This window comes from Lepus europaeus, chromosome 11 (assembly GCF_033115175.1).
Source record: "Lepus europaeus isolate LE1 chromosome 11, mLepTim1.pri, whole genome shotgun sequence".
Taxonomy (NCBI): Eukaryota; Metazoa; Chordata; class Mammalia; order Lagomorpha; family Leporidae; genus Lepus; species Lepus europaeus.
This window is the reverse complement of record NC_084837.1, coordinates 43,030,439-43,053,492: the sequence shown is the minus strand read 5'-3', so window position 1 is coordinate 43,053,492 and position 23,054 is coordinate 43,030,439. Positions and strand designations below refer to the sequence as shown.

At 41.3% G+C, this 23,054-nt stretch overlaps 1 protein-coding gene across 5 annotated transcripts in view; it reads left to right on the top strand.

Annotated features, from left to right (window-relative positions):
- NUBPL (NUBP iron-sulfur cluster assembly factor, mitochondrial) overlaps nt 1–23,054 on the top strand; it is a 310,868-nt gene that overhangs the window by 268,946 nt on the left and 18,868 nt on the right. For all 5 annotated transcript variants that reach the window (XM_062205302.1, XM_062205303.1, XM_062205304.1 and 2 more), the window contains one exon: nt 8,353–8,438. In XM_062205302.1, the coding sequence (XP_062061286.1) occupies nt 8,353–8,438 (86 nt within the window). The remainder of the gene's footprint in view (nt 1–8,352; nt 8,439–23,054) is intronic.

The following is a 23,054-nucleotide window of genomic DNA, read 5'->3' as shown; positions in this document are numbered from 1 at the left end:
GCTTTGGCCTGGCCCAGCCCCTGCCATTGTGGCCATCTGGGACTTTAACCAGCAGATGGAAGAGCTCTCTCTCTCTCTCTCTCTCTGAAACTCTGACTTTCAAATAAATCTTTAAAAACAAAAAAAGTTCAGAATTACACTCTCTCTCAACAGTAACTTTTCAATACTATGACTTCTGCTGATTATTGTATTTGATAATTCTTTTTAGTAACAACTGGCACAATTTTATATAACAAAATTCATTTCTGAGGTGAGCAAAATAATGACTTATCTTTAACTTGATAAAAATATACCCCCTATTGTGGGCCTGCACCGCGGCTCACTAGGCTAATCCTCCGCCTGCAGCACCGGCACCCCGGGTTCTAGCCCCGGATGGGGCTCCGGTTCTGTCCCGGTTGCTCCTCTTCTAGTCCAGCCCTCTGCTGTGGCCCAGGAAGGCAGTGGAGGATGGCCCAAGTGCTTGGGCCCTGCACCCGCATGGGAGACCAGGAGGAAACACCTGGCTCCTGGCTTCGGATCAGCATAGCGTCGCCCATAGTGGCCATTTGGGGGTGAACCAATGGAAAGAAGACCTTTCTCTCTGTCTGTCTCACTGTCTAACTCTGCCAGTCAAAAAAAAAAATATACCCCCTATTGTGATCATAATAAATTCTCAACTCTTTTGGAAGGGAGGATAGAATCCAAAACAGTGACTCATTCAAGAATTATTTATATTTCCTATTGAAACAGTCTGTGAATACATTTGCAGTGAAATTACCGTTTAAATCATGTATTATTAAGCTGATACTAATATCAATGCACACTCCTTGAGTAATTTTTATAATTTAGAAAGTTTGAGAGTTACAGACAAGAAAGGCAGGTTGGAGCTAAAAAAAATAACCAAAACCAGTTTGCTTGATATTTAATAAAAATTGTAAATATGTCTGCCATTTTTTATGATAAGCCACAGAAATTGGTTGTTTTCTTTTGCTACAATTATATCTCTAAATAAATCAAGCAGAATCAGCAGCACTAAATATTAAGAGCTCTGTGAATATTAAGAATAGCAGTTGAGGCTGGCGCCACAGCTCACTAGGCTAATCCTCCGCCTGCGGCGCCAGAACACTGGGTTCTAGTCCCGGTCAGGGCACCGGTTCTGTCCCGGTTGCCCCTCTTCCAGGCCAGCTCTCTGCTATGGCCCAGGAGTGCAGTGGAGGATGGCCCAAGTGCTTGGGCCCTGCACCCCATGGGAGACCAGGAGAAGCACCTGGAGCCTGGCTTCGGATCGGCACCGTGCGCTGGCCGCAGCACGCCTGCCGCAGCGGCCATTAGAGGGTGAACCAACGGAAAAGGAAGACCTTCCTCTGTCTCTCTCTCACTGTCCACTCTTCTTGTCAAAAAAAAAAAATAGCAGTTGAGGGTAAGCACTGGCCTTGGCTCAGTGGTTAAGATGTGTTAGGGTGACTGAATCCAACATCAGAACACCTGGGTTCAATACCTACCTGGCTTCAGTTCCTGACTCCAACATCTTGCTAAAGCTGACCACAGGAAGCAGTGGTGATGGCTCAAGTAGTTAGCTTTCTGCCACTCATATTGGAGACCTAGATTGAGTTCCTGGCTCCTGGCTGTGGTCTGGTCCAACCCTGGCCGTTGTGGGTGTTTGGGGAGTGAACCAGTAGTTAGGAGCTCTCTTTCTCGCTCTCTTTTTTTTCTCTGCCTCTCAAAACAAAAATTTGCAATTTTTTTCTTAAGTTTGAATTGATTTTGCATTGATGTGCTCAAGAATTTTCATTTATAGAATTATTCCTTTCATATAATTCTGAGCAGATTTTGTCATATGTGTTTATTGGGTTTCAACACAGAAGTTCTCAATCAAGCGTGGGAATTAGATACAATCTATGCCCTGGAGACTAGAATGCATAGTTGAGTAGTTCCACACTGGCATAATTATGATCAGACTAACATCTGGAGTAATCAGTTTTAAATGTTTAACTACTCTGAACTCTGACCCAAATCCAGCTATGTAGCATAAATATATTTTCCTTTTAATAGTCAAGAGAATTAGCAATTAAGACAATACTCTAAATAATTAGTTTGAAGATGTTTACACATTTTTCAGAATCTGCCAGATAATTAACCTTTTATAGTAAATCTCAATTGATAAAAAAAAAAGCCTTTAAAAGAGACTACAAGTTGAAAAATAGCATTTAAACAATATTATTTGTTTGAACTTAGACATGTACTCTAGAAAATGGATAGAAAATTCTCAATGGAATTCTTGAGGTAGGCATATTTACTATTAAACATTGTTTTTACTGCTGCTGACATTTCCCTACGGTCAGTAGAGGGAGCACAAGTTTTCTAGCAAGCTATCACAGAACTGAAGTGACATCATTAGATTGGTAAAAAGGGAGAAAATTTTAGGCTAGTTTATTTTGGTTCATGTTACATGAGCTATGTGAAAAAATGAAAATTTATCAGGTAGGAAGCCAAGATCCATAATGAGAAGATTTATAATATCAGTTTTTAGAGACCATACAGTTCCTTTAAAATGTAAAAATATGGATTATGATGCATAGATTAAGGTTTAGTTTTATTTGAGATTTTGTTTGTTGTTTATGGTTTGTTTCCTTATCACAAATTCTAAAGGTAATTATTGGCCTATCTGAAATGATTATTTTTATAATGTACTCAATTTTTTACCAACAAGAAGCAATAATTTAATGTGTGCACCAGTTTGTTTTTATATTCTTCAAGAAAGACTGGAAACTTGTTTTCAGGAAAGTATCCTAAATGTTGATTGAATTAGATTAAGGATTTAAGTCATTAATTAAGAACATCCAATTTAGTAGAAAAAAAATCTTACAACAAAATGTCTTCTATAAACATAGCTGGCAGTTCCAGTGGGATGTTTACATGTTTTATGAGCATCTGATGGGACATGAAAGATGATCATTGTCCATGTCAAAAAATTGTTACTAATTTATGGTTCAGTAGTACTCTACATAGAAACTTCTTTGGCATGGATGTTTGTTAGTGATACTGTGTTAGGGTTAAGTATGAGAAAACCAAATCACTTTGAATCCCTCTCTTTAGGATCTTAAAATAATGAGCAAAATAATGTTACTGAACATTTTTGTAACATTTGTCCCTTTTTTTCTTTTTAATGGAGCAGCTCTTCAAGGTAAATAGAGCCAGCAGAAATAGATGCTTTTTATAGAGGAATTAATTGAGATGTATTGATATTTAATGAGTTATACAGGGTTATACAGTATATAACAGTCAGCAAAACCAGAATCCTGAGCTCCAGACCAGTTCGAAGAGTTACCAAGTAAAAATTTGTGCTGTAGTAATTGAAGATAGCTGATTCTGAAAATCTAGCAGATTGTTAAAATCACTGATCCTTTAAGTGATTATTTCATGCAAGATAGTTTTGTTTGATAAAAAGAAGGGAAAAAAGTATTGCCCTTGAAGCAGTGTTACACAAAGTATACAAATAATATTTAAAAACAGAAACATATTTACACCATATGAAAGCTAAGAATACTGTTTAGAGCCAGTACAGTAGAGAACCCCCTACGTACTAGTCCGTAGTTAAGGAGAGGATTTGTAGGAACTAGTCATGGAGATTCCCTGTTTATGTGTGACAAGAATGGCTCTGAGATTAAGGGCCAATGCTTCTTGGAGGAGCTGGAATTTTGTATTTCCTTAAATAAGGATACTGGAGCAGTCAGGTTGAGCAGGAGTGGTTTTGGAAACCTTAGTTAAGAGGCAATGCTTAGTCATACAATCATAGAGACAGATGAGGCCTGGGAGACCATGCAGTGCATGCACTGGTTTTAAAGTAAAGGAAACAGAACCAGAGTGATCCTGAGTTACTTCCCAAGGTTAGTCTCACAAATAGATGGGGTCAGAGCTGGAGTTCCATTTCTTCTAAATGTCTGGGTATGAAAAAACAGTGAAACAGATTAGTAACACAATCTACAAGGTAGCAAATTGTGGAAATACATTGGATGTGTAGAGTATAATTTTTTCAGAGATGTGACTTCCATCAGTCTTCAATCAAGGAGAAAGAGAAATGTTAACTAATTTTTGGCTTCTTGTGCAGAATAAAAAAATATTGAAGAATGTAATGACCCATGGAACTATTTGAAAAGTAAGATGACAGCCTCGTGGGGAAGTGCATAAAGCCATCACCTACAACTCCAGCATGTTATGGGCACTGGTTCGAGTCCCAGCTACCGCACTTCCTATCCAGCTCCCTGCTGATGGCCTGGGAAAAGCAGTGGAAGATGGCCCAAATGTTTGGGCCCCTAACACCCGTGAGGGAGACCTGGTTGAAACTCATGTCTCCTGTCTTCTGCCTGGCCCAGTCCTGGCCATTGTGGCCACTTGAGGAGTTCAACCAGCAGATTGAGGATCTTTCCCTCTCCTTTTTCTCTTCTCTCTCTCTAACTCTTTCAGATCTTTGCAAAACAATTATATAAACACAGAGAGATTCATTTATAAAAAACAAAAGTAAGATGAGTGGCTTGATGGCAGTTAGGAAAGTGACCTTCCTAATAACTTGTAAGGCTTTGTATTAATAACAGTAGTAAACATAAGAGTGATGGTAATTTTATTAAAAAAAAAGCACCAGTGTCACTTATTGGATGTTAGACGTTGTATCAGGCATCTCTGTATAGTAGTTCATTGAATTATTGTAACTCAATGACTTAAGTATTACTGTTCCACTTGATAGGTGAAAACACTGAAACTCAGGTGAAACCACCTAGTCACACAGGTAGTCAGCTATAGAATCAAAATTTGAAACTTGAAATTTGATCTGTTTGTATTCTAAAGCCAGTATATCTCAAACTTGAGCTATGAATAAACACCCTGTCTTGGAAAAATAATCTGCCCCTATACTCTATATTGACTTATTTTAATTAACAGGATATTTAACTAAATGTGACCATGTGTCTCTTAAGGTTATAACTCGTATATAATTGGTAAAAATATCTAGGGATCTGGCATTGTGGCATAGCAGGTTAAGCTACCATCTGGGATGCCAGCATTCCATAACAGCACCAGCTCCCATCCTAGCTGCTCTACTTCCAGTCCAGCTGCCTGCTAATGCACCTGGGAAAGCAGCAGAGGGTTGCCCAAGTACTTGGATCCTTGCCACCTACATGGGGGATATGGAGGGAATTCTAAGCTTCTGGCTGTAGCCGTTTGGGAAGTGAAACTGGATGTAAGATCTGTCTCTCCCTCATTCTCCCTCACTCACTATAACTCTGCCTTTCAGATAGATAAATCTTAAAAAACAAAAAATACAAACAGAGCAGGCATTGTGGGCACAACAGGTTGAGCTGCCACTTGGGATGCCTGCATCCCACTTGAGAGTGCTGATTTGAGTTCCAGCTTCTATGCTTCCAGTGCAGCTTCCTGCTAATGTGTTCTGGGAGGCAGCAAATTATGGCGTAAGTGCTTGGAATGGACACTTACCACCGCAGCGGGAGACCTCGGCTGATGTGAGCATTTGGGGACTGAATCAGCTGATGGAAGATCTCTGTCTCTCTTTACTCTGCCTTTTCAAGTACATGAAAATAAACATTTTAAAAAACAACAATATTAAGTGCAAGGAAAACAAATAAAGTCAAAATTAATGACATTAATTTGAAAGATGAAGTTTTTGCTGAAATGCTCATACTGATAGCGAGTGCATTTGTGGCTGATGACCGTTGCACAGGTGTTTTGAGTTTGCAGTGGCTCTGTTGCCATGTGCGTTGGGATAACTTGGTTCTCTCATCACTTTCCTGTATTCTGACTTACTCAAAATCTCTCTTCAGTCATTATTCTGTAGTATCAGGTTGACTTAACTTGGTCTCATTAGTTATTTAATTCTGCCTTGTTTTCATCAGCCATGACAGAGACTGCTATTTGGTACCAGTGGAATGGTTTGGAGCTCTTTGTGTGTTTGGTTATAAGGTGATGAGCAGCCTTGTGACCTATAATATGTTTCTGTTAATTATTTTTCAGATTGTTGTCTAGAGGAAATTTAAGAAATTCACAAACTGCCAATCATAACCGGGCCTTCATTGTTTCCACTTAAGGAAAAATTGTAGTACACTTTCCCTCAAAACACCGTCCCTTGTGCTGTCTGGTTCTGTAGGGTAATAGTGGAGATCCAGGAAAGGCTCCGTCTCCATCCTCTGCAGTGCTGCATTAGTTCAGGCCACCATCATTCCCAAGGTTACCCCCACCCAGCTGTCCTCTAGAGTCTGTGTTTACGAGTGCAGTCGTGTGTTGCTTAACAAGGGGATAAATTCTGTGAAATGGATCATTAGGTGCTTTCATTGCTGTGTGAACATCAGAGCACGTGCGTATCTAAACTCAGGTGGTGTAGGCTACTACATACCTCAGCTCTCCGATACAGTATATTGTTCCTGAGCTACCAAGCTTTACAGCATGTTACTGGACTTGGTACTGTGGGGCATTCTAACACAAATGGAAGTATTTGTGAGTTTAAACATACCTAAATGTAGAAAAGGCACAGTAAAAATATGGTGTAAAAGATAAAAAGTGGCATATCTGTATAAAGCACTTACCATGAGTACAGCTTACAAGACTTGGAGTTGCTCTGGTTGAGTCAGTGAGTGGTGTGTGAATGCCAAGGACGTTTCTGTCCACTACCGTAGACTGTGTACACATTGTACACTTGGGCTACACTAAACATATAAGCAATTTCTTTTTCTCTCTTGAATAATAAATTAACGTTAGCTTACTAGTAACATTTTTTACTTTTAAACTTTTTGATTGTTTTGTAATACTTACTTTAAAACACACACTGGGGACCAGCGGTTGATGCAGTAGTTAAGATAAGCTTGTGATGCCTGCATCCCTTATCAGGAGTGGCTAGGTTTGAGTCCTGGCTCCACTTCTGACTCCAGCTTCCTGCTAATGCATAACCTTGGAGGCAGCAGATTTTGACTCAAGTACTTGGGTGCCTTTCACCCATTTGGGAAACCTGGATTGAGTTCTGGGTTCATGGCCCAGCCCTGGCCATTTGGGGTGTAAACATCTGGCTGAAGGAATACCTTCTCTGGACACCTCCTGCAGGACCTGCCTGAGGCTTTTTGTGAGCAGGTGTCTCTCCCTACAGGGCCATCACTGTCTATGCTGTCATTGGCTGAAGTGTCACTGTGTGGCAAATGACTCCCAGGTCTCAGCTTAGGAATCACCTTTTTCTGAAAACTTTTCTCCTGTCGCTTCTACTTACCTCTTGCTTTGCCCCTCTCTTCTCATACTTCAATGTCCTTTCTCCCAAACTGAAGTTGGTTAGCTTTCCTTTCTGTTTCTACCTCAAAAATGTAATACCCTATTCATACTTCTCTTACAATGATTAATACTTCCTGTTAGGATCCTTGATTTTTAGCCTCTGAAGTAAACTATTAACTTACTGGAAGTAAGCCTTTGCCTTATATGTCTCTCTAACTAACACCTTGTACACGTGCCAAGAAGGGCCCAATGATATATATCAGCTGTTTTCCTGAATCACTGATCAGTTAGCTGAATTTTAATTTTTTTAAAAGATGTGTTTAATTTTATTTGAAAGAGTTACAGAGAGAGGTACCAACAGAGAGGTCTTCCATCTGCTGGTTCACTCCACGGATGGCCACAATGCCTGCAGCTGCGACGATCTGAAGCCAGGAGCCAGGAGTTTCTTCTGGGTCTCTCACATGGGAGCAGGGGCCCAAGGACTTGGGCCATCCGTTACTGCTTTCCCAGGCCATAGCAGAGCGCTGGATCCGAAGAGGAGCAGCTGGGACTAGAACCGTCACCCACATGGGATTCCGGTGCTTCAGGCCAGGGCTTTAACCTGCTGCACCACAGCGCTGGCCCCTTAGCTGAGTTTTTAGAAGTGAGGAGTCAGAGGTAGACAACAGTAAAATAGACATTTCCTCATCTTTCTTGTTCTTTTTTTTTTTTTTTTTTTTGACAGGCAGAGTGGACAGTGAGAGAGAGAGACAGAGAGAAAGGTCTTCCTTTTCCATTGGTTCACCCTCCAATGGCCGCTGCGGCCAGTGTGCTGCGGCTTGCGCCCTGCACTGATCCGAAGCTAGGAGCCAGGTGCTTCCTCCTGGTCTCCCATGGGGTGCAGGGCCCAAGCACTTGGGCCATCCTCCACTGCACTCCCGGGCCACAGCAGAGAGCTGGACTGGAAGAGGGGCAACCGGGACAGAATCCGGCACCCCGACCAGGACTAGAACCCGTGGTGCCGGCCTCTTGTACGGTTTTATAAAGATTACCTAAATGTTTAATGTAGTGGACTATCTGACATGTAAGCAGTATAATGTTGGCAATTATCCTGTTTTATTTGTCTTTTGGCAGGTGCTGTGATTGTCTCCACACCCCAGGATATTGCGCTGATGGATGCACACAAGGGTGCTGAGATGTTTCGAAAAGTTCACGTGCCTGTAAGCATTTCTAGCTTTACTGTTGAAAAGTATGAAACTCTTCTAACTGGAAAACAAAGTCACAGGAAAGTGTGACCTGAGTCTTAATTTAGTTGTGTGCAGAAATCTTTACAAGATTTGTAGTTCTTTTTTTTTTTTTTTTTTTTTTTTTTTTTTTTTTTTTTGACAGGCAGAGTTAGATAGAGAGAGAGACAGAGAGAAAGGTCTTCCTTTTCCATTGGTTCACCCCGCAACGGCCGCTGCGGTCGGCGCACCATGCTGATCCATAGCCAGGAGCCAGGTGCTTCTCCTGGTCTCCCATGCAGGTGCAGGGCCCAAGCACTTGGGCCATCCTCCACTGCACTCCCGGGCCACAGCAGAAAGCTGGACTGGAAGAGGAGCAACTGGGACAGAATCCGGTGCCCCGACCAGGACCAGAACCTGGTGTGCCGGCACCGCAGGCGGAGGGTTAGCCTATTGAGCTGCGGCGCGCCGGCCCTTGTAGTTCACCAGTTAAGATGCCTGCATCCACATCAGAGTGCCGGGGTTCACTTCCCAGCTCCAGCCCCTGATTCCTACTTCCTGCCATTGGCGTCCCAGGGAAGGCAGGATTTGATGGCTCAAGTAGTTGTGCTCCTCCCACCCACGTGGGAGGCCTAGACTGGGTTCCCAGTTCAAGGCTAAGCTGTTAGTATCTGAGGAGGGAAGCAGTCAATAGGAGCTCTCTCTGTGTCTTAAATACAGAAATTAAAACACTTTTGGCACAAACATGTCTGTTATATTAATCAAGAAGAATTTCAGAACATTCTTTAGGGTGGTATGAGTTTTCTGAAGAAGTGCTGCCATTCTCAAACACAGCCGTCACCACCAAGTCCCTTTCCCCTCAGGAAAAAAAAAAGCCAAAGAAACCTAAAAGTATAAGAACATTTTAGGGAGTTAGATAGACTTGAATAGATTATCTGTAGGGAAGTAGGTGAAGAAAGATTACTTTTTTTCTTCTGTCTCTTATAATTTAACTCATTTATAGCTTGACTTCTTCTTGAAGGTATTTTCTGCACCATATGGCAAAATACAAGTTGAAAATATAAAAATAGACAACAAATAATTAAAATCAGGCAGAGTCAGAAGTGAAGTCATGCCATTAGGCCACTTAAACACATGCTAGGGATAGCCTAGAAATGCTATAAGCAGCCCAAGGGAAGGGACCAGTGTGCTTTAAAAACTGTCCATTTCCACAAAGCTGGAAAGAGAACTGGGTATTCAAGACAAAGGGAACCAAGACCAGAGAGATGTATCTTCCCTAGTTTCTCAGAAAGAAGAAACTGTATAATGAACACAGTCACACCACGTTCTTTTCAGTACAGCGAAGGCCCTTACTTCCTGTTTCCCTCAACAAAAGTAAGTCAAATTGTGCCCGAGTACAGACAGAACAAGGCCAGCATGCTGTTCTTGTCCATGTGACTCTTTAGTGGCCTTGCTTATCTCAAGGATAGATTTGAGGGCTCATAGATCAGAGCTTTCTAAACTTTAGTCTGTGGATTAGCTTCAAGTGTCTCCTGACTCTTGCCCCCTCATTTTCCCCCACCCCAAATTGCATGCTCAGGTATATGCTTGCTTTGATAATGAAAGAGCACACAACCTTTATCAAATTCTTTAATGAGACAGGACACAGGATGAAGCCCAGTAATGTGTTGGAGCCGACTCTCAGGAGAGCTTCTGAAGCGTGTAAAGCAGTATACTTAGTAGGGCTGAGGTGGTTTCCTAGACTTGTATCTCCCCTCCACGCCGTTTAGTGCACACAGCACTGTGTGCATTGATAAGCGTGCACAATGGGTTGGAAAACTGAGGACCCCCGTGAGCATCTCACCTGTATGCCCACCTTCCTGGTGACCTGAAGGTGTTTACATCAGCAGATGTGACATTGTGGTCAGCAAGTAGTTTGGAGCTGGTGTTCTGCGCTGTGAATTTTAGCCTGGAGAAACTTAAACGATAATTAAACTGTCTCTTGGAAGCACCTGGTTTGAGCAAGTGCTGTCTACCCAGATAACTCAATAAGGGTAGTTGTTATATGGGATTTTAAAACATAAATCAGCAAAAAGTTAGAGGGCGGGCTCTCCACCAAAACTTATGACACCGAGTTAAAAACTCATCTGTGATCCTTCTCTTCTGGCAGAAGTTAGTTGACAGGGCCAATGTGTTAAGACTGCTGAAGGTCAGGATAGTATCCGTTCTGTGTGCCCGTGACTGTGTAACTTCTCATTCTGTAAGAAGACGAGGCAGATATCTATGTACCTCACTCAAAAAGTTTTAAAAAGTGCAGGAGCCAGAACTTTTTTTCTGTGTTTTCCTCCATGAGTTATCATGTTGTATACCCACAGGTCATTTCAATTCATACTGTCATTTGTGGAAACTGTGGCTCTGGGGCAAGTCCTATGTGGATTTTGCTCTTTGGATATTAAATAATTTCAGCACTTTTACCTTTCGGTTCTTATGTTATTTATTTTCACTTGCCTTGCAGCCTTTTATGCTGACTGCCTTGTACACAAGAAGGCGAACAGTCTCATACTGTCTGACGGATTTTCCTCTAGACTCCAAGGCAGAGGGTGGGGCCGATAATCCTCTGGCACACACCAAGGGGCGGAAGGGTAGTCAGTGCATCCAGGTTGCGCTGTTGCTTGTTGCCACTGCAGGATAACGGCTGAGGATTTGGGCAAGGGGAATATTGTGAGGACGTATTCCAAGTGAAGGATGATGGACCGCATAAGGCTCTTAGGGCTAATTTAGAAATTAGGGAGTGAAAAGTAGGATCAGAAAGTTAATTCTGGAATTTAATTTTGTGGGACTGGAGCAGTTTGGGGTCATGACGAGGTCCAGGATGTGGTCATGGATGTGTGGGATGGAGGGGAGTGAACGGACATAAAAGTCACAGGATCTGTGTAATCTCTCCAAGTCACAATGACGAGTTTCTTCCTTGGCTTTTTGAACATCTTCATGTATCTTATTTGTATCTTCTTTTCTCACTCCTAGTTTTAAATATTTGTCTTCTAAAACTGCAAAAATTTTAAAAAGAGGGACAATGTCTTAATCATCTCTTAAACCATAGAACAACATATTTAGTTATGTTTGTAAGTGAGTGTGAGAACTTTCTAGAATGAGCTGTGGAAGCTGATGGACTACCATGGTGCAACTGCATTGTAAAGGAAGACAGAGCTGTGAGTGATGGATTTGATGACTTCTGGGATCCCTCAAGCCCTTAAGAGTCTCAGAGTCTAAGTAATAGTAAAGCATTTGAATTAGAGAGCATGCCTTAAGTGCAAAGGAGATGTTACGCTTTGTTTATACCACTTTATTCCTGGTTGTTAGTCTTGCTTTTCATTTTTTCCCCTTTGGAAGTGCATTAGTTACCATGGAAACAGTGATGTCATTGGAATTCATTGGTATGGACAGAGTTTAGTGATGTCTGCAAGAATATTTTGAAATTAATTTAAATGATTTCTTAAAACTCATGGCTTAGAGAGGGGAAGGAGGAACAGAAATAAACTATTAAATTCTCTGTTCTCTGCCTGACATTATTTCAGCTATGACAGACTCTTGATTTCTTCATATTTACAGGTAGGCTGTTTTTTTAAAAAAATGAAAACATTTTAGTCATTCATTTCTAATGAAGAGTGATCTATGTGGTGTGTCATTCTCACCCATTTTTTGGTGCCTTACACACCTTGATTGGGATCCCATCCCTGGCTATTTGAACTTGTGGAGTCACAGGGATTTCAGTAATCATCTTCTCTTTCTTTGATAATCTCCTAACCTGCTCCTGAAAAGTATATTAATGTGTAGTTTCTCTTTTATTCCTTCCATGTGTAAGTTAGCAGAACTAATTCTTTTTTTATTCAAGAGCTGGGGGCGGAGGGGGAGAAAGAAACAGAGATGAGACAGAGATTGAACTCCCACTTCCTAAATGTTGCAGTAGCTGGGACTGGGCTGGGACTGGACCTAGGAACCAGAAACACGATCCAGGTTTCCCGGGTGGGTTAGGAATCACTGCTGCCTCCCAGGGTCTGCGTTAGAAGGAAGCTGTAGTCAGGAGCCAGAACTAGGTATTGAACCCAGGGGATACCAGCATCTATCTTAGCTGGGGTCTTAACTACTAGGCCAAATGACCACCCCAGAACTAATTTGAGTTTAACAAATAGTTGTTAATTTATCTATTCCACAACTCTGTATTTACTGATATTGAGTGGCCTTCTATAAACAAAGCACTACAAAACTTCTGTTAGTCATTTCTTTAAAAAACCAAAAAAAGGTGAAATCTCTTTTTTCAAGTACTTCATCATCATCTAGACTAACTCCTTTGTGGTACAGGGGACCTAAATTCAGAGGAGGATGAAAAACATTCTCCTCTGTGCTCTCATGGACAACTTGAACGAAAAGCTGTGATTTTTTTTTCACATCCCTATAACTCTGTGCATCCTGGTCCTTTGCCTTATAAACCTTTGTCAGCTTAGGGGAACTCACATTCAGTTTTCAAGTCTCTGCTCCAACATTATTTCTTTTCGGTAGCTTTTCCCAATGTGAACTGTTTGTGCCTATATCTAGGTTGGCTCTTTCCCCACTACAGGTTTACCTGTCCAGCTCAAAAGAAGAAGGTAAGCTCCTAGATGGCAAGAACACTACCGAGTTACCTGCAACTTAGCAGGCACGGTGGGTACTCTGATCTAGGATTTTGTGCCATCCACAGTCTGCCAGTCCCTTTACCCCATCTAATGGGCTGCACTGTCTTAGATTCTCCGCTACAACCAGTCTGGTCTTCCACATCTTCCAAGTTTCCCTATAACTCTTTCTCTCCTCAGGACCTGTGACGTGCGATTTCCCTACCTGAGAGCACTTTATCCTCACTTTGGCATCTCTTTGTAATCCCCGGTATTTACATGAAACAAGTGACTTTCTCTGGGACCTTGGCCTTACCCCTTAAATAGCCAACCTCTCTCTATTCTGTATCCATTACTCTGTTTCCCTTTTGTAGTTGTTTTCACATTTTTCAGGATTTTCACATTTACAGTGCCATATTGTAAGTCTTGTGTGGATCACCTGTCCCAGTCTGTGTCTACAGCATGTAACAGCTCACAACATATATACTGGATAAATGAGTAGGGTAGGATTTTCATGGGCATATCTGGGGACTAGGGAGGAAAAGGACTCTAGAAAAAAACAATCAGGAAAGTAAATTGTGTTCAGGATTGTTAGTCTGTCTAGTTGTTGAGGTAATATTTATAGGTGTATCTATGCCAGAGCCAGGTTGGTAGAACCCTAAACATTGGGCTGACAAATTTGAACTTTCTTCCTCAGATTATAAAAGGAGTCCATAAAGAAGACTGGGTAGAAGATAGACATAATTAGGAGTGAGCATTTATTTTAAAAAGCCAGGAGAGCTTAGAGGCAATAAGATATCGTTTGTGGTTAAACACACTGCAGATTGTGACCCACCAATTACTTAAGAAATGACTACAATGAGAGATGAAACCATGCTTTTGACAATACTGGGGTAAATTGCTCTTAGGAAGAGGTCTTGCAGAGAGGTTTGGTGTAGGTTGTAAACACAGTACATGTATATTTGTATTGCATCAGGATGTGAAATATTTCTCCTATCAGTAAGACAGTAGGTGATAGGTAGTAAGATCTGATTTAGAATAATGGCAGTAACAATGGAAAGGGTGGTGTATGTAATTGACATTTTGAAGGAAGAATTGACAGGCTTGGCAACTGATTGCATAGGGTAGGGAGGTTAGAATAAAAAAAGCCAGAAATCAAAGGAAATTTGAAAGTTACACTGTCATTAATAAATTTATCAGGAGCTGTTTTTCCACTCAGGATGACAACTAGAAATAAGAGGTTAGGTTCTCAGTCACAAATCCCTGCCCTTATTTTCTCTGAGGGTTGTGATTTAATACTGTTTGTCAAGGAAGAGACTGGCAGAGAAAACAATTTGGTGCTGGCCATTTCAGTACTTTTCACAGCAGACAGAGCCAGATTTATTGCTCATCTGTATGTTTGTAGCTTCTTACACGCAGATTTATTTTTATTACTTAGAAAGATATATTTTTAATAGCTTTGTGGTTACAAATTAAATTACTTTCCAATTTTTATTATAATTTTATATGTGATAGAGTAACACTTGCAGGCACATTGTTATATAGTAGTGAAGAACATGAACTCAGGAGTTCAGATTTTAGAGTTCAAATCCCAGATCTTTCCCTTTGTACTTACATTACCGGACTGAGTTACTTATTCTGTGCCTCAGTTTTCTCATTCATAATTTGGGGATTATAGTAGGACTTCACTCCGAGGATTTAAATGAGAAATATATGAGATAATGTACACAAATGGCTTAGAACAATTTTTGACACAGTCTAAACTCTCAATGTGTTATATAGTTCATGTTTCTTATTAGTATTATTTTTTAGGATTTTTTTATGAAACAGGTAGAGCTGTAATTCACAGATACTTATTTATTTGGCCTAGACATTTTGATAACAGCCTTTATTTGCTAAGAATTTTAACAAGAAAAAATATTTACTATAGATGAAGACTTACCTTTGAGATTTCCATATTCCTTGAGTATTTTAGTTGAGCCTAATCCATTCTCTTCATATAGATTGATTAAATTCCTAAAATTATTTAGAATCTAAAATTCTGTTATTTAAAATTTGCCAGGCTTGCATTGTGGCATAGCAGGTAAAGCCATCATCTACAATATTGGTATCTCATGTGGGTACTCGTTCATGTCCTGGCTGCTCCACTTTCATTACAGCTCCTTGCTAATAGCGTGGGAAAGGCAGTGGAGGATGGCCCAAGTGCTTGGGCCCTTGCACCATGTAGGAGACCTGGAAGAAGCTCCTGCTTCCTGCTTCAGCTTGGCCCAGCCCTGGCCATGGTGGCCATCTGGGAAATGAACCAGCAGATGGAAGATATTTCTCTTTCTGTCTCCCCCCTAGCCCTGTCTGTCTGTCTTTCTCTCTTTCTCTCTCTCTCTCTCTCTCTCTCTCTCTCTCTCTATTCCTGTTTCTGTAACTGACTTCTAAAAGCTGTAATTGAAGGAGGAGCAGGACTCAAACCTGGGCACTTCAGCATAGGATGCAGGTATCCCAAGTAGCGTCTTAACCACTGTGCCAAATGCCTGCCCCTGTGGCTTATTATTTTTCAGGCAAAGTAACTGTTTATGGCAGTAAGTTATCCATTTGGACTGAATTTCATATCTTCACCCAAATGCCTTCAAAACTCATGTGTTTGTGCTATCTGTTCCACAGATTTATCAGCATCTAGCTTATCATAAGTGTGTAACACTCTGGCCTCCTTGCCTAAAAAAAAAAAATTTAGAAATAGGTAATCTTATATGAAATGGAGGCAAATGACGCATTTATTTTTTCCTTTTCATCTCTGAATGTAGTGTTTCCTCTGTGATCAGCAAGTGATCTCACTTGATTCTCTGGGAAATGTATTGCCTTTGATGTATTTAAAGACTCTGAGATTGGCTTTGGAGTCCTTGCAGAGTGCTTTTGAATTCGTTTTGAAAACACATATTAAGTCGTTTGCACACTACTTATCACATGTGGCTTCCCTCTTCAAAACTGGATACTTTTTTCATTTTTCGGAAAGGGACTTTTGTAACGTGAGTGAGCCTGGGTAGCATTCTGCAGTGCGGCCATAATTATGCCCCAGAGGGTGCAGATGTTTGCTTCCACGTGTCCTTCCCCAGGATCTCTCAGAGTGCATGTGTGCTTTCCCTGAGGTGTACGTGAATTAACCTCAGCCAACTCTCACAACTACCCTGTGAGGTAGAGAGCATTGTTTCCCCCATTTTGCAGATGGAAAACTGGTATGCTGAGGTCAAATAACTTACATGAGCTCCTCTGTCTATTTAGGGGGTGTCTGGGTTCTTCTCCCTAGCAGTCTGCTTCCCAGAGCCCACATGCTTAGCTGCAGTTTCCATGGATTATCAAAGTTGAAGTTTAATACCATGGATATCACAGAGTGAGAGAGTGGAGGGAAGAAGGGGTGCTGCCATCAGATTGGCTTGTCACTGGAGCATTGATTGTTCAGGTAGGCAAATGGAGCCAGAGGAAACTGGTGGGTTGAAAATGGGGGGTGTTTAAGGAGCGGTGGAACCTGTTGACAGGAGATGCAGAACGAGGGTGACAGGAAAGGGGAGTTCATGCCTGGCACCTGGAAAATGGGATGAAGTCTAAGACTTGACCGCAGCACTGAGTGGTAAAGGATGGCCAGTTAAGAATCCAAGGCAAAGAGAAGTTAAGCTACATCCCAGGGGCCCACAGCTTCCAGGCTGGTCCCCGAGAGAATCATGGGCACAGGCCTGTTCGTTCTTGTTCTCTCCAGGTCAGAGCAAACAGGAAACCTCTGTTATGATGTCTGTACCCAGGCATGCAGGAATATTCCAAAACCTGGTTCCTGGCTAAGGGAGAACTGAAAAGCACTTAGGAATCTACCTATTTCGGTTATTATTATTCATTCTCTATTAACAATGAGTTTGTTCCTCCTTACTTTTAAAACGAAATCACAGCTTTAATCCTCGTGACAAGTTCCAACCAGCAAGCATTTAACCTGATTGTAACCTTGAGAAATTGGATTATATAGTCACCTGGAAATCTTGCTTGTTGCTTACCCGAATCTGGATTTAAAATGCCAAGGAGAAATTAAAATTGGGGCCTTTTGAGTCTACTTAATTCAATACATTTAGACACAAAAATCCATATTCTGAGAAATGTTGATATTTCAAGAGAGTCAATTTTTTAATAGTTAAAAGAAGTACCCTTCTGAGCCAATGATGGATTGGAATAGTGTAAGAATAACATGTAAAAAGGGTTTGTGGTGGCTGATGTCAGTCAGGCATTCAGTATTTGCTTTCTTCCAAAGAAACTAGCTGAGGTAAGAAGAAAAATGGACTTCATACTGAGATGAGGCATTAAGAAATGATTGTGCGTGCTTCCAGCTGCATCTCAATGTTGTTATGTAAATGAAGCTATAGCAAAGTGAGTTCTAATGTTTCTGCTATCAAAGGATGCTCCACAATAAACAAACAGCTTAACAAATGTAGAAAGTATTCACAACATGTAAGGCTTTTTGGGAAGAAGGGGAGTCAGGTGGACAGAAATTCTTTTCTATTTCAGAGAGAATTTTTTACAAAAATAATTTCCCATGTAATTTTACATGTTATAATTTTACAGAATTACAATATTGATATCCTCATATTCTTCCTTATTAGCTGACTTGCCTATATCCAAATCCTTGTTGATTATAGAGGCCTGCTTGCTCTCTAATGTAGTAGAGCTGTAGCTTCTAAGCTTGGTAATATTCAGGCCTTTCCTTTAGATGTCTCTTCCGGTTAACTCCATGCTTTGGAAGAATTGCTTGCCATACAGCCTACATGTTAGTTAATAACTGATTTTCTCTTTTTGAATTAGTAAAAGATATATAAATCATACAGGGTACTTTTGTTTTTTATTTAAGATTTATTTATTTGAAAAACAAAGTTACAGAGAGAGACATAAAGACAGACTGAAAGAGATCTTCCATCCTATGATTCACTCCTCAAATGGAGCTAGGCCAGGTCAAAGCACTGGGACCATCTTCTGCTGCTTTCCAAAGCACATTAGCAGGGAGCCAGGGATTAGAATCAAAGCAGTCTGAACTTGAACCAGCACTGCAGTTTGACAGGCAGCACTTAACATGCTGTACCACAATACCGGCCCCCAAATATTAAGTCTCTGTTTGCTATGCCAGCATCCCATATTGGATTGCTAGTTTGAGTCCTGGCCATTCTACTTCCCATGCACCTCCCTGCTAATGTGCCTGGGAAAGGAGCAAAAGTTGGGCCAAATTCTTGGGTCCCTGCCACTCATGTGGGAGATCCAGATGGAGCTCCAAGCTCTTGGTTTAGGCCTGGCCCAGCTCCAGCTATTACATCCATTTGGGGAGTGAACTAGCAGTTGAAAGATCTCTCTCTCTCTCTCCCTCTCTCTCTGTAACTCTGCTTTTCAAATAAATAAAAATGTTTAGAAAGGTACGTTTATTTTGGCACAGAAAGGTTGAAATTCATGCTTACATGCTTATAAGGCATCTTCAAAAAGTTCATGGAGGAGGGGGCCAGCACTGTGGTGCAGCGGGTAAAGCCAGCACCTGCAGTGCCAGCATCCCGTATGGGCGCCGGTTCAAGTCCCAGCTGCTCCAGTTCTGATTCAGCTCTCTGCTATGGCCTGGGAAAGCAGAAAAAGATCTTCCAAGTCCTGGGCCCCTGCACCTGTGTGGGAGACCTGGAAGAAACTCCTGGCTCCGGCCATTGTGGCCAACTGGAGAGTGAACCAGTGGATAGAAGACCTCTCTGTCTTTCTCTCTCTCTGCCTCTGCCTCTCTATAACTCTGCCTTTCAAGTAAATAAATGAATCTTTAAAAAAAGAAAAGTTTATAGAGGGACCAGCATTGTGACATAGCAGATAAAGTGTAGCTGGCATCCCATATGGGCACCAGATCATGTCCTAGCCTCTCCGCACCTGATCCAGCTCCCTGGTGATGCACCTGGGAAAGCAGCAGATGGGGGTCCAAGTGCATGGGCACTTGCTATCCATGTGGGAGACCCCTATGGAGTTCCAGCCTCCTGGCTTCAGCCTGACCCTGCCCCATCTGTTGTGGCCATTTGAGGAGTGAACCAGCAAATGGAAGACCTCTCTCTTTCTCTGTCTCTCTGTCTCTCTGTAATTCTACCTTTCAAATAAATAAACCTTTTTTTAAAAAGTTTATGAAAATACATTTTATGAAAACTATGAATTTCAATCTTTTTTGCACTAGAATAAACATTTTTTTAAAGATTTTTATCTATTTGAGAGGCAGAGTTACAGACAGTGAGAGGGAGAGGCAGAGAGAGAGATCTTCCATCTGCTGGTTCACTTCCCAAATAGCTGCTATGGCTGGAGCTGTGTGGATCCAAAGCCAGAGCCAGGAGCTTCTTTCAGGTCTCCCACATGGGTGCAGGGACCAAAGCACCTAGGCCATCTTCTACTGTTTTCCCAGGCCAGAGCAAAGAGCTAGACCAGAAGAGGAGCAGCCGGGACTAGAACCAGCGCCCATATGGGATGCCAGAACCACAGGTGGAGGCTTAACCTACTGTGCCACAGTGCTGGCCCCAGAATAAACTTAAATTTCAGTTTCCACAAACTTTTTGAAGTACCCTTGTGTATATATATATATATATATATATATATATATATCTGTATATAGAACTATCTATACACACACAGTGAATTATATATATCTTGAATGCATGGTTTTCAAAGTTTTATATACCAAAAGAAAACTGTTGGGGCAGGCCTTGTGATATAGCAGGTAAAGCTGCTGCCTATAACACTGACATCCCATGTGGGTGCTGCTCCACTTCTGATTCATCCCCCTGCTAATGCACCTGGAAATGCAGCAGAAGATGGCCCAAGAGCTTGGCCCCTGCACCCACATGGGAAACCCAGAAGAAACTCCTGACTTCAACCTGGCCCAGCCTTGGTTGTTGCGGCCATTTGGAGAATAAGCCAGCAGATGGAAGACCTCTCTCTCTGTCTCTGTTTCTGTCTCTATGTCTCTCAAATAAATAAAATAAATCTTTAAGAAAAAAGAAAAAGAAAATTACTTTTTAATTCCAATTCCTACAAATGTTTTGAAATACCTTTGTGTGTATCTATCTCTGTATATATAACTCTTTATACACATAACTATATATGTACTTATGCACATACACACAAATGCACACAAAATTGCATTTGTCTCATATCATGGAGTTCATATTTCTTTTGCACCAAAAGAAAATGATCTTTTAATTCCATTTTCTATAAGCTTTTAAGTATCCCTGGATAACAGTTGCATTCACTTTTGCCTAGAATGAGATAACCACCTGAGAATGTTACCACACTTGGTTGATATAATTTTAAATAGAAGTAGAGAAGCTTGCTAGTTTATCTCTTGTGTCTTAAATGTAAATATTTTATTTCTGCTCATTTTTAAAAAATATTCAGAATCAATTGTGGAACCTAATAAAATGTTTTCACGCATATTTAGGGTCTTAAACATTAGATAAGAAAACTACCCAATAGGTTCTATTGTCAGACTTTTAATTGTCTAGAGCATCACACAAAGAAATAGAATGTGAGCTATAAATGTATTTTTAAAGTTTTTAAAAACGATTCTTTCATTCATTCATTCACACATGGAGATATTTCATCAGCTGGTTTAATCCCCAAATGCCCACAGCAGCCAGAGCTGAGCTACACCAAATCCAGGAATCAAGAACTCCATCCAGGTCTCCCACATGGATAGCTGAGATCAAGTGCTTTAGTCACCATCCACTGCTTTCTCAGCCACATTAGCAGGGAGCTTAATCAGAAGAGCAGCCCAGGACTCTGTATTCTGATAAGGGATGCTGACATCACAAGCAGCGACTTAACCTGCTGTACCACAATGCTGATCCCTAATTTCAAAGGTTTTTTTGTTTTGTTTTGTTTTGTTTGGCCAAGATAATTTTTTTAACTTTTATTTAATGAATGTAAATTTCCAAAGTACAACTTATGGATTACAAAAACTCCCCCCCCCATAACTTCCCTCCCACCCGCAACCCTCCCCTTTCCCGCTCCCTCTCCCCTTCCATTCACATCAAGATTCATTTTCAATTCTCTTTATATACAGAAGATCAGTTTAGTATATATTAAGTAAAGATTTCAACAGTTTGCACCCATATAGCAACACAAAGTGAAAAAATACTGTTGGAGTACTAGTTATAGCATTAAATCACAATGTACAGCGCATTAAGGACAGAGATCCTACATGAGGAGTAAGTGCACAGTGACTCCTGTTGTTGACTTAACAAATTGACACTCTTGTTTATGGCATCAGTAATCACCCTAGGCTCTTGTCGTGAGTTGCCAAGGCTATGGAAGCCTTTTGAGTTCACCAACTCTGATCATATTTAGACAAGGTCATAGTCAAAGTGGAAGTTCTCTCCTCCCTTCAAAGAAAGGTACCTCCTTCTTTGATGACCTGTTTTTTCCACTGGATTTCACTCGCGGAGATCTTTCATTTAGGTAATTTTTTTTTTTTTTTGACAGAGTGTCTTGGCTTTCCATGCCTAAAATACTCTCATGGGCTCTTGAGCCAGATCCAAATGCCTTAAGGGCTGATTCTGAGGCCAGAGTGCTGTTTAGGACATCTGCCATTCTATGAGTCTGCTGTGTATCCCGCTTCTCATGTTGGATCGTTCTCTCCCTTTTTTATTCTATCAGTTAGTGTTTTCAGACACTAGTCTTGTTTATGTGATCCCTTTGACTCTTAGTCCTATCATTATGATCAATTGTGAACAGAAATTGATAACTTGGACTAGTGAGATGGCATTGGTACATGCAACCTTGATGGGATTGAATTGGAATCCCCTGGTATGTTTCTAACTCTACCGTTTGGGGCAAGTCAGCTTGAGCAAGTCCCAAATTGTACATCTCTTCCCTCTCTCATTCCCACTCTTATGTTTAACAGGGATCACTTTTCAGTTAAGTTTCAACACTTAAGAATAATTGTGTATTAATTACAGAATTCAACCAATAGTATTAAGCGGAACAAACAAAAAAAAATACTAGGAGGGATACTGTTGTTCATCAACAGTCAGGACAAGGGCTGATCAACTCACCGTTTCTCATAGTGTCCATTTCAAAGTTTTTAATAGCCATATTTTTTTAATGTAAAACACACAGGTGAAGTTAGTTTTAGCAATATACTTAATGCAGTGCATTCATAATATATTTTTTTTTTTTTTGACAGGCAGAGTGGACAGTGAGAGAGACAGAGAGAAAGGTCTTCCTTTTGCCATTGGTTCACCCTCCAATGGCCGCCGCGGTAGCGCGCTGCGGCCGGCGCACCGCGCTGTTCCGATGGCAGGAGCCAGGTGCTTCTCCTGGTCTCCCATGGGGTGCAGGACCCAAGGACTTGGGCCATCCTCCACTGCACTCCCGGGCCACAGCAGAGAGCTGGCCTGGAAGAGGGGCAACCGGGACAGGATCGGTGCCCCGACCGGGACTAGAACCCAGTGTGCCGGCGCCGCAAGGCGGAGGATTAGCCTAGTGAGCCGCGGCGCCGGCCCATTCATAATATTATTATTTCAGCATAAACTCTATATAATAAACTATTGACAATTGACCAACAAAGGAATTATATTTAAAAACATTAGGAATTCTTATAATTCAGTAAGGAAAAAACTCAACTGAAAAACTAAACAAGGAACCTGAACATCTTACAAAAGAGTATATACAAATTACCAATAATTTTTATTTTTAGATTTTATTTATTTATTTGAGAGGCATAGTTACAGACAGTGAGAGGAAGAGACAGAGAGAAAGATCTTCCTTCCGCTGGTTCACTCCCCAAATAGTCACAACTACCAGAGCTGCGCCAATCCGAAGCTAGGAGCAAGGGGCTTCTTCCGGGTCTCCCATGCAAGTGCAGTGGCCCAAGACTTGGGCCATCTTCCACTGCTTTCCCAGGCCACAGCAGAGAGCTGAATTGGAAGAGGAACAGCTGGGACGCCAACCGGTGCCCATATGG